At 56.0% G+C, this 11,388-nt stretch overlaps 2 protein-coding genes across 2 annotated transcripts; both read right to left on the bottom strand.

Moving 5' to 3' along the window:
• Window positions 1-6: 6 nt before the first annotated feature.
• On the bottom strand, window positions 7-2,655 carry Hrurf (HR upstream open reading frame). Its single transcript, XM_055609919.1, has 2 exons — window positions 2,619-2,655; window positions 7-487 (listed from the first exon to the last, which is right to left on the bottom strand). The coding sequence occupies exon 2, from the start codon at window positions 141-143 to the stop codon at window positions 39-41; it is 105 nt and encodes a 34-aa protein (XP_055465894.1). The 5' UTR covers window positions 144-487; window positions 2,619-2,655; the 3' UTR covers window positions 7-38.
• Window positions 2,656-6,142: 3,487 nt separating this feature from the next.
• Reep4 (receptor accessory protein 4) lies at window positions 6,143-9,875 on the bottom strand. Its single transcript, XM_055609531.1, has 8 exons — window positions 9,382-9,875; window positions 8,569-8,641; window positions 8,085-8,161; window positions 7,867-7,987; window positions 7,349-7,462; window positions 7,049-7,184; window positions 6,764-6,918; window positions 6,143-6,671 (listed from the first exon to the last, which is right to left on the bottom strand). Exons 1-8 carry the CDS (start codon window positions 9,411-9,413, stop codon window positions 6,606-6,608), a joined length of 774 nt encoding a protein of 257 aa, XP_055465506.1. The 5' UTR covers window positions 9,414-9,875; the 3' UTR covers window positions 6,143-6,605.
• Between the last annotated feature and the right edge of the window lie 1,513 nt (window positions 9,876-11,388).

Raw genomic sequence — 11,388 nt, 5'->3', positions numbered from 1 at the left:
CGCTCGCGCTCTCTTTCCCCCAGGGTCTCGGGGGCGCTCTAGGGCCGCAGGTTGGAGGGGTCGGACTCCGGGATTTGCAGGATGCGGCACACGGCGCGGATGGGCCGCACCAGCTTCTGGGCCGAGGCTGTAGGTTGCGCCATGGGACGCCGAGACTCCGTGCTGCGCTTTGGGGAGGGTCGGACCGGGGCTAGGGAGCGGGTGTCCCCGGAGGGAGAGAAGGAGCCGGGCCGGGGGGAACGCGCGCCCCGGGTCGGAGATGGCTGAGTGGGGGGAAAGGCCGAAGGGCCGGGGAAGGGGGTCGTGCCTGGAAATGGGGGGCCGATCCCGTGAGCCAGGAGAGAGGCACCAGCGAGGGCGCAGCACCGCGTAGCGCGGCTAATGGAGGGAAAGCGCAGCGGAGAGCGCAGCAGGACCTCTGATCGCCATCGCCAGACGCGCAACTGAGAGTGGGGAAGCTGCTCCGCCGGTTTCCTCCTCCAGCACCCTGCGGGAAACAGGAGCCCGTGATTCGGCGGCCCCGCCTGGGCCTGCCCCCTTCTGAGCCCCGGGGGCTTCCGCCAACGCCCCGGCGATGCCACCGGCTGCGCACGGGGAGAATGAGCCCTTTGTTCCCCCTCCCCCCCGCGGCACCCGGGCGCCTGCCGAGAGAGGCTCCCCTGGGGCAGTGTGCCAGCTTCCCAGCCGCCCCACCCTCCCGTGGGCCCGGCCCGGAGCCTGGCAGGCGGGCAGCACCCCCACTATAGGTGCCAAGCCCGGGAACTGGAGCAAAGGGCGGGAGGGGCCGGACCGGGCCAGGATGAGGCGGGGTGCCCCCCGGGGTGCTAGGGAGGGGCGGCAGGGAGGGGTCAGTGCCAGAGCTGGCAGGGGCAGTCGGGTTCTCACGGGTCAGTGATGGGTGCTGCGACCCACGCCAGCAGGCCCGTGCCTGCTGGACCACTCTATCCCTGTCCTTTTCAGCTCTGGGCACACCCCAGTGGCTGGTGTCTTCCTTACCTCATTCTTCATCTTCACCTGGCCAAGCCCCTCTTTATGGCGTACTGCCCAAGCCCCTTCCCAGCATCCCTCTTCGGGCACGCATGCTATAAAGTGCTACGCTTTGGAATCTGGGAGGACCTGCCGTCTGGTCTGTTCCCTGATCTAAGTGTCCAGAGGCGAGGGGACCAGAAGCGCACAACCCTCGCAGGCTCTAGTTGGGGTTGCCTGCTCAGCTGCCCCATCCCCAATTTTCCTGGTGCTCCCAGGCCCAGCCTGAAGAGGAGCCCATGGGAGTGGCTCCTGGGAGGGAACAGCGAGTAGGAGAGGAAATGGGCAAACAGGGCACCCTCCACCCGAGGAAGCATCCCTGCTCTTCTGCGGGGGTGGTTCCAGAGCACACACACACAAACAGACAGATTCAGACACACACAGACAGATTCAGACACACACAGAAACCCACACGCCCAACGGGTGCTTCCCTTCCCCGAAGGCACCCACCTCCTGCCCCTCTACTCCTCTGCCTCCCCGAGCCCAGTCTGCACCAGGAGCAACACCACCTACTCCCCCATTGCTGTGGGAGGGATGAATTTTGGTGGCCACAACCTGATCCCAAGTCACACCACCAACCCTGAATTAGGGGCTTCCGTGAAGAGCCCAGGGTCTTTCTCTCGACAGACAGGAGTGAAGGCAAGAAGCCCGTCACCAACCATTGAAACTGGGTACTTTCTGGAGAGGAGGTCTGTACCAGCTGCCACCGCTCAGGCTTGGGCCTTGTTGACAGAGATCCTGCTAGCCCCTCGCCTACACAGAGACCAAGTCTGTGGTGGGGCGGGCTAGCGGGAGTTGTTTACATGGCTGAGTTTTTCATACTCCTTTTCTTATCCACTCCCTGACCCTAGTGTGCTATGGGAGATGAATGAGGTGGGTCTAACAGGGACTGGAGCGCCAAGGCTCCAGCGGGGCCTCCAGTGCCCGGCCTGACTCCAGGACAAGGTAGTGGGTTGGTGTGTGCCTGTGGTCCCAGTCTAAGTCCTCTGGCCTACCTTAGCGGAGGCTTGTGGGAGAGTCCTGTGGCTTGAGGGCTGGAAGAGGTCGGAGTGGAAGCTTGGGATACCCAGAGTCCTGGGGGCCTGTGGCTGTCTTCTCCTGGGGGCTGTCTCAGGGGAGCTGAACACATCCCCACCCCCACCCCTCCAGTGACCATATCTACTTGTCAGATTATATTGCCTGGACTAGACCAGAGCTCTCGGGACAGTCTTTGGAATGCTTAGGGTTAGTGGAAATGAAGGTGGGGAGAGGTACCACCCCTATCCCACCACATTCCCCATCCTTGCCTTAGAAGCCTCTGCCACAGGCCAGAGTCCTTGTAGCTGGCTGTGCTATGCCTGAGGATGGAGCAGAGCTAAGGACACACAAAAGACACAAACACAGGGGGGAGAGCCACCCAGTGTGTGGTCACAAAAACAGACCGAAGACCTGGCAGACTGACTAGCACCCGAAGACCCACAGGGGCCCGGCCCTAGCCCACACCGACCCCTCATGCACTGACACACATGCTGACATACACACACTCCACACTCGTGCTGACAGGCACAGCCTCACTCAGCCGGCTGCCCTTTCTCTACCCCAGAGCCCCTTACCTGGGCAAGCACAGTGCCCCTCAGGCAGAGCAGCCCCCTGCCCAGGGGTGGGCAGCAGACAGGGCGGGGGAAGGAGCCCCGGAGAGTCAGGCCAAGCTGCCACTAATCCGGGCGGGGAGAGGGGGGGCACCCACGTCAGAGCGGGGACTGCCGGGTGGAGGGCATCTGAGGACATCCCCTCCCACACACGCGGCCGTCTGGGCACCTAGCCCTGCTTCCCCAGCCCCTCCATCCTTCAGACAGCTGAGGCTGGCCTCCCCTACCCCACCCCCACCCCTGTGGCCATGCCTGGGGTGTGGGGTGTGGGGGAGGGGGGATACCGGGAGAAATCTCCCAGGACCAGGGGGAGGGGAGAGGGAAGGGAAGTGTGGAGATGCTGCTGGAGCCAGGAGGAAGCTCGGTGGTAGATGCTATCCTCTCCTCTTGCCCACCCACCCACATCCTTGACCTAATTCCTCTTCGGGAGCCCTCCTTCTCTCTAGCCCTCCCTCAGTGCCATCCAGCCTCCATTGTGTTCCAGGCTGAGTTTGGGACCTGTGTGTGCAGCAATGCCAGCTCTGCCCCAGGATCTCCCAACTCTAGGCACCAGCCATCTGCAGTGAAGGTCACCTTAGTGGGTACCAGTTCCAGATGCTGGGTGAGAAATGGAGACCAGGACCTGAGAAGTTGCCCTCCTGAGCCCCCTCCAGTGGAGCCAGCCCCCTGACAATGCCTGCCAGGACCCCTCAACTCAGACTGGGCCAGGGCTGGGGGGGGGGGAATCTAGAGACTTAATATGTTGCTGAGAGTGGCAGCTAAAAATACAGCCATGGGTTCCTGTGTGTTGTGACATGGAAGCCAGAAAAGGGGAACGTGACTAGGACAATAAAGGGTCACAGCTGAGAGGGACGGTGATGGAGCCAGAAGCAGAGGGATAAAAGGATGGCAGGAGGTGAGGCAGAAAGAGAAAGGAATGTGAGAAGGAAGGCCCAGTTGCCATGGTAATAGGCCAGGAAGGGTAGCAAAGGCTGAGGAGTGGGAATGGGACCAGAACCCACCAAAGGTATGTGCTACAGACTGGCCTCGATGGTGTCAGGTTTTTTCCAACCTTGCTCCTACCCAGGGAGGCCAGGCATACTGGTATCAAGTAGAAAATTGATGGCCCCCTCCCTTTAAGATACCAGGCCAAGGATTAGTGGTAGGCCAGGGACCCTCCAGAGGTGAATGGTGCTGGCTGTAGGTGTCTGGGTGGTTCTCAGAGAGGCAGAGGTTCTCTGAGGGATGTCCAGCTGCTGCCCACTGCCCCAAGACTCAAGCTCATATTTATACTTGCCCAGAAATGCCTATAACTTGGGCTTTTACTCACTTCTTCCTCTGTGGCCTCAGGATGCCTTGGTAGCCATATAACCTTAGCCAGACATTCATTTAGCCATATCAGAGACACTGATGTTTGGAAAGCCATTTAGTAGAACTGAGGTGACAGAGGACATAGACGCCACAGAAACAAGTTCACTCCCACCCTGAAGAGGTCGAAGACATTTGATGTATGTGCTAGTTGAGTAGCAATCCTCCTTCAGGCCTCTGAGGAGTCAGGCCTTGGGCTGAGGCTAGGAGCCATGCTTGGAGACATGGACATGGTGACAAATGACTCCATGACTCCTAATCCGGTGCTGGGCAGTTAGAGAGTCTTCCCAGAGGAGGGAGTGATGTCTGAGCACAGAGGCCAGACAATACTCAGGATTTCAGCAGCAAATCACACAGTTATAAAAATACCTCACCTTGCTCCAACCACTTATTCTGGGCTGGGATACAACAGTAAAATAAGGCTGGTTCTGAAGTCATGACAGAGGAGGAACGGAAAAAAAAAAAAGGTGATGTACTCAAGATGAAAACAGAAGTCCCTTCGTGAGCAGCGCTGGTAGGAACGCTAGATGAGCTAGGCAAGGCAAAGGCATGCCCACAGAGGACTGTGAAAGAGATGTGTGAGTCAGGGTTCGAGAACAAAGTGGCGTGGGGGAAGAAAGAGCAGAGACGGTAAAGTGCAGGCATGGACTTTGCAGAGCCTGGGGACAGCAGCTTCGACAATTCTGCCAAGGAGGGCCGAGTGATTTGGCCTACCTCTCAGACAGTACCACTCTCAAGGAGAAAGCTTTTTCACCTGTGACATGGACGCAGGCCCATTTGAGAGCATTCAAGGAAACCGTCTCTGTGAAATGCCCTGCACAAGGTCAGACATGCAACAAATATTCTGTACATGCCAGGCTCCTTCTCCCTGCCTCCTAGGCAAGGAACGGAGCTCATTTACTGAATAGTGATTAAGAACATCCACTCTGGAGCCAGACTGCCTGGTCCAAAGCCCAATCCTGCCATTTACTAGCTAGGCCACCTTGGGCAAATCACTTGCCCTTTATGTGCCTGCTTGGGATATGGGGATTATAATAATAATACCTACTTCCTTGTCTTCTTACCCTTCCGGTATCTAGCAACACATCTTTGGAGTGAATTAATGAGGTGGCAAATCAGCATCACAATGAGAGGGAATGCCATAGGGGAAGCCGCTGAATCCCCAAAACGTGAGAGGCTAAATCAGCCTCACAGATTAAGAGCCTTCCCTCCCATAAAACCTAGATAATCCCTACCAAGAGTTAATCCTCAAAGGCCACTCCAATTTAGCAGCCCATATTTTTTTCCCCAACCATCACTCTTTACTCTGAAGTGGGAAGGAAGGGCAGATGGGGTGGGAGGGAGGAGGAAGCACCTCTGGGCACCATGTGACTCCCTGCATCAGGGACAGATGACCCAGGGATCAAAGAAGATGGATTAGAGCCAATCCAGGGCAAGAGTCTGGCTCTCTGTGGATGGAGCAGGCCACGGATCAGCTAGGAGCAGCAGAGAAGGGCTATCATTGGCTCTGCCGGGTTCCCTTGGCCTGCCCCATCAGCAGCCAGGCCCCAGCAGGGCGAGGCTTTGGCTAGTCTCCGAGCACCGCCCACCCTGACCTGGAAGGTGGGGGCAGCCTGGCCCCAGGCAGCTGCTGCCCTCTTGTGGCTTAGAGTGCAAATTCACCCTGATCGTAGGCAAATGTTTACAGAAAAATTTACAGAAATGTGACCCTTCAGATTCATGGAAGAACTAACCTGCCTTCCCAGGTTTGCTCAGCGCAATTTCTACACCCTTTTTCATACCTTTGTCTCTTCCTGTAAGGGCCCATACTGACTCCTGACTCTGAGTCCTCCTCTTCCAGTCCAGTGTGACTCCTGTTTTTTCAGACAGGGTCTTTCCAGTCCTGGCTGTCCTGGACTGGCTATGTAAACCATGCTGGACTAGAACTCACAGACATCCTCCTGCCCTCCACGTTGGACTCAAAGTCTTGTACCACCACACCTGGCTCCAGCCTGATTCTGAAGGGGTCCGTAGGAACAACTATGAGCTGCTGTGACGGTTTGTTGGTACACAGGGATTTCCTGACAGTTGCCAGACCCTTTTGCCAGAGCCTGCAGTCTGTTGTCAGATACAAGATGATAGATGAGGAGGGAGGAGACAAATCATGGGGAGGCCAAACCCCGTTTGGTATTTATTTTATAAAAACATTCACAAGCCTGACCTCACTTACCAACACGAAACACACAGCAAGGACACACACACACACACACACACACACACACACATACACATACACATACACACACCAGGCCTTGGAAAAGGCTGTCAAGTACTTTGAAGGACAAGGAGGAATGAACACAAATGGTCCAACTTCTGATTTCATCTATAGGGACTAGTGGGGCTCCGGTCCCATTTCTGGAAAGGTAAAAGGCTGAGGAAGGCAATAAATAGGCCCCTGAGCCTGGTCTGCTTTGGTATAGTATGGGTGCATCCCCATGGAGGGTGCCACACCCTGTGCCCCTTAGGCAGCTGCAGAAGCCAGAAGGGGCAGGACCCAGCCAGCTGGTATAGCAGCAAAAAGTCCCCTAATGGCTCCAGAGGTAAGATGGCCTGATTCTGCAGGCTCTAGCTGTCCATGTCTGAGGGCATGGTCTTCTTCCGGGTTCGGACCTTCAGGGAGCGTGAAGTGCCCTTGGGGAGAGGAAGTCAATATATTAAGAGTGGTGTGTGTGGGCATGGCAGCTCACACCACCTCCCTCACACCGTCCTTCCTACACACTGACCTCTCGCACCAATGGCTTTCTCTTGACCACCCGAAGGCTCTGGCTGCGGCTCAGAGGCTTCTCTCGTGGCCGGACAGGTGGCTGGGGGGCTATCTCATGGTCTGACCAACAGCCATCCTCTGTGTCACTGTCTTGCAGGCCGCCTGGCCGGTACCCTGTGGGAGAGGGGCCATCAAGGGCAAATCTGAACATCTGCATAAACCCAGAGCTGATACTCCCAGCTTTCTCCTATCCCTCAGAGATTCAGACCTTCCCAGGTCTGCTTTGGGACCCTTTTCCACTTACCAATTGGGGGTCTTCGTCGGGGTACCTGGTCTTCCAAGTAGAGGGGGTCTTGGTAGGTGGGGGCAGGGGTGTCAGGAATAGAGCGCAGGTCTTGCATGGAGAAGCTCCGGAGCCTTCCAGCTAGAGCACCCTGACTCTAGGAGGAGAGGGGGGAGAGGCACCGTATTAACTGCAGAGGAGGCCTGCAGGGGAAGGGCTTCAGCAGGGAAGGGGGCCTTCAGCTAATCACTAATCAGAACCAGTCTGCCTCAAAGGTACTGGGAGTGGGGCCCGACACCCTGAACACCGGACCCAGAGCACCTTGGTAGCAGCCTGCACAGCAGCCGAGGCAGCGATGTTGAGGCTCCGCTTCCCGAAACTGAGCATGGTCTCGTAGCTGCGCTCCCTTGCCTGCACGATGCATGCATCGATCTCCTGCAGACCCAGGGTGGAGAGCGCACATCAACAAAAGGGCCACTTCTCTGCAGACCTCAAGAAGCCACTGGGTGTCACAATCCCTACCTAGCCCCACGTCTACCTAGGACCCAGGAGCCAGATACAGGCTCCGAACAAAAACTAGGAGCACACCCACTCCACACCTTAGCGAGTGTCCCTTCCTTTTTCCCATGCCCACATCAACTTCCTGCTGGCATGCACACCCTTAAAGGTCACTCATGTGTGTTATCTAGGAAAGCCAACCCCACCGAAGTCCCATAGCAAAACTGCAGTGGGACAGGAAATAAGACCCAGGCATGGCTAGTTCCCTGAACCTGAGATACAGGGCTTTCTCTCTGACAGACACACCCTTCTGTGCTCCTCCTCCATCTCCCCAGGGGTACCTTCTCATGGCGGGATAGGGACGGGTGGACAAACTTTCGGTAAAGCAGGCTGGCCCCCTTGGTGTAAGGTGAGAGCAGCCACAGCACGAAGGCCATCTTGATCTCATAATAAAAAGGGAACCTGTGGAAGCGAGGGGGAGGGGCTTGAGTGAGGCAGGTGCCAGGCAGTGAGTGGGTGGGCCTTCCCAACCCGTGGCCTGCCAATCCTCATGCCAAACCAGGAAATGAAGATGTCTGTGAAGGTCTCTGTTGCCATGAAGATCGCAAAGACAATCCAGTACATCATCCAGCGGACCTGTGGGTCAGAGTACACAGAGCTCAGCCAGGGAGCCTTAGCTGCCAACGCCCGCCCCCAGCTGGCCCAACCCAACCCAGGGATTCCTGAAAGCAAGTCCCACTGCATTGCATCTCCCCACATCTTCTTAGACAGGGGCTCCTGAGAAGCTGCTCTCCATTCCAGTGGCCATCCCAGCATGCTCGCTCCACCCACAAGATCCTCCAAGGGGCATGCTAAGGGTTGGCCCTCCACTTGACTCCTACACGAGATCTGCCCCACCATCAAGCCCCTGGAGTCTGACAGGCCAGCCCGGGCCCTCCTCCTTCCTCCTTCACCAAGTCCTCCCATCTACTCCCTGACCATTCCTCAAGGCTGTCTATTCACCACACAGCGGTTCGGCTCTCCCGCCAACCCCTCGCACTCACGTATTCTCGAATGTTCTTGCTCTTCACAGCTTTGTAGGAAGCATATGCAGGATACAGCATACCAAATACGAGCCTGGAACAGCAGCCATAGGAAGCGTGAGGGCCACCATGTCCCACCCTCTCCCTCCTTGGTGGCTGCTTCCCCTGACCTGGGTGCGAGATGGCAAGGCCGGCCCTGTTTTTCCCGCTTGGCTTGCACAACTCAGGGTGCCTGAGTCAGAGCCCTGGAGGCTGCCTCCCCACCCGGCTGTTTACAAACATCCCAAGCCTGCCCAGGCCTGCACTGGTGGCCCATAGATACAGGGACAGTCTGAGAACACACAACAAGGTCGGTGAGAACACCAGGCTGTCCCCTCCCACTACAGGAAATCAGGCTCAGAGGCAGCAGGATGCAGTGAGGGACGGTTTGAGACAGGTGTTGGAACATCCAAAAGTGAGGGGTAGACCTCGGAGCTGGGGTGGTGGGTCACATGGCAGCTCCTAAGGGAGGAGGCGCACAGCAGCGCCTATCACCTCACCGGGCTGTGGGTGGCAAAGGGCCTGAGCACTGCCTGCACCTGTCTGCTGTGTTCATGTCAGAAGGGTCTCCCATCAGCCTTGAAGGCTGCACTGTGAAAACAAGGCACGCAGTGACCAGGTCCCACTTCAGACCCCCAGGACCGTTAAGTGTGTGTTGGGGAAAGGGTCATGGAGTTCTGAAAATCCTTTTCTTTACCAAATTTCTCTTCTTTCCCAGTTTCCACCCAAAGGCAGGCTGGCACCCAGGGATAAGGGAGGGGGGAGGGCGCAGTGTCTCATGGTGGCCATACTCACACCACCAGGCGACAGATCATCCAGGACACCATCCTGACAGTCTTGGGGGGGTGACCCCAAGAGACAACCGGAGGGACCCTCGCTCAGGAGTTGGGGCAAGGGGCCGAATGGTGCTGCGATACACCTGTCCTTCGGTGTGGGCGGAGACCACTACCCCTGAGTCCAACCCCACGGTGCGGGGAGCCTGGAGAACCCGGAACCGGCAGACGTAGGGCCAAGCAGAGGAAGCAGCCTTAGGACCGAGGTAGGAGGGCGGGCGGGCAGGCTCGTTCCTCCGCCCCGCGCCGCCGAATGCTGGCGGCTCAGTCCCGCGGAGAACCGCCCGTCGAGGGCGCCGCTGTTAGTCCTGGGTCCGGGCGGCAGGTCCGGAGGGATCTCCGCTCTCAAGGACCGCCGGGGTCCCAGAGCGTTCGACTACCTGCACCAGGCTCCGGGGCGGAGTTTGTAACTCACTTGAAAGTTGCACGGAACCTGGTCCTGCCCAACCCCAGAGCTCAAGCTCGAGGCGCAGGCGCAATGAAACCTTTAGAGGGACGTGACGAGGTCAGGGACACAAACGGCCAGTTTCTTAAAGCGGCGATGCTCCGCACGTCCGGGGAGGGGGGGACCGCTGGTCGAATAGTCTATCAGATCTGAAAGGTTAGCGGGTGGAAAGTCACAACCAAAACAAAAACAACCCGGACTCCTAGCTAGGTTTGGTGGCGCACACATGAACCCCTGCGGCTGAGGCTGGAGAATTACCAGTCCAGGCTGAGGTACAGATATATCACGACACTGTCTCAGACAAACAAAAGAAAATAAGTTCAGAATGGGGAAAAAGAAAAAAGGAAAAAAAGACTCAGGTGTGTTCTGTGTTGGAGTTTCCCGACGTCCTTTTCTGTCATTTCTCCCTCTGTAAAATGGGATAGCGCATAAAATGAGTGCTTGACCGGGAGGAAGCAAGTTCTGGTCTGACCCAGCGTCCCAGTAGTCCAGCAGACCAGGAGAGAAAGGAGGAAGCAGTGGGCTTCAGGACTCCGCTTCGCTCTAAAGCAGCTTCCCAAGATCTATATACCTGAGCAGTCTGACTCCAGTGTCTCGACAGACTGAGGGAAGATCCGGGCTTACCCATGTCTTGAAATTTACCCAAGTTTGAAATTCAGCTTGTGTCTGAGTCAGATACAAATATTCCAGAGCCTTCTAAAATCAACAGGACGTTTTGTGCAGTACTTTTGTGTTCATTTTTGTTGTTGTTGTGTGGAATGATGGGATTATTAAAGTTTCTTCTTATAAGGTTGGCCAGACTGGAAAGATAAAACATTTGACAAACTTGGGTATATTATTATTGTATTAGCATCATCGTTATTATTACCTTGTGCCTTTTCTTTTGTTTTTATTTTTTATTTTTATTTTTTCGAGACAAGGTTTCTTTGTATAGCCCTGTACTGGAACTCAATCTGTAGACCAGGCTGGCCTTGAACTCAGAGATCCACCTGCCTCTGCCTCCCAAGTGCTAGGACTAAAGGTCCAGGGAAAAAAAAAAATCTTTTTTTTTTTTTTTCAATAGAGTCTGATTTGTGTTGGCCAACCTGAGCATGGGACCTGCCTTGGAGTGTAGTTGATATACCCAATGACATTCCTTCTCCCAGCAGATAGCAGTTTCGAATAGCTTCTTGGGTAGGGATGAGACCTGGAGCCCACTTCCTCTCCTCTGTGCTGAGATTTTGTCTGGTTTGAGTTTGTTCAGGACATGTGTGTGCTGTCACAGTCTCTGTGAATTCGTATGTATACCTGCCCATTGCATCTGGAAAACACCATTTCCTTCTAGTTCTTACAATTTTTTTCTGTCTCTACTTTTGCAGAGACCCCTGCTGAGGCTTCAAGGGAGGGCTGTGACATAGACATCCTATTTAGGTCTGACTGCTTCAAAGTTGCTCACTCTCTTCATGTTCTCCAACTGTGGGCCTCTGTGTCAACTCTCTACTTCAAGAAGCTTCTCTGATTTCTCCCTGGTCTTAATCTTTGCAA

The sequence above is a fragment of the Psammomys obesus genome, unplaced genomic scaffold, assembly GCF_907164565.1.
Source record: "Psammomys obesus unplaced genomic scaffold, mPsaObe1.curated_primary_1811, whole genome shotgun sequence".
Taxonomy (NCBI): domain Eukaryota; kingdom Metazoa; phylum Chordata; class Mammalia; order Rodentia; family Muridae; genus Psammomys; species Psammomys obesus.
The sequence above is the reverse complement of the archived record's forward strand: the minus strand, read 5'-3'. Positions and strand labels throughout refer to the sequence as shown.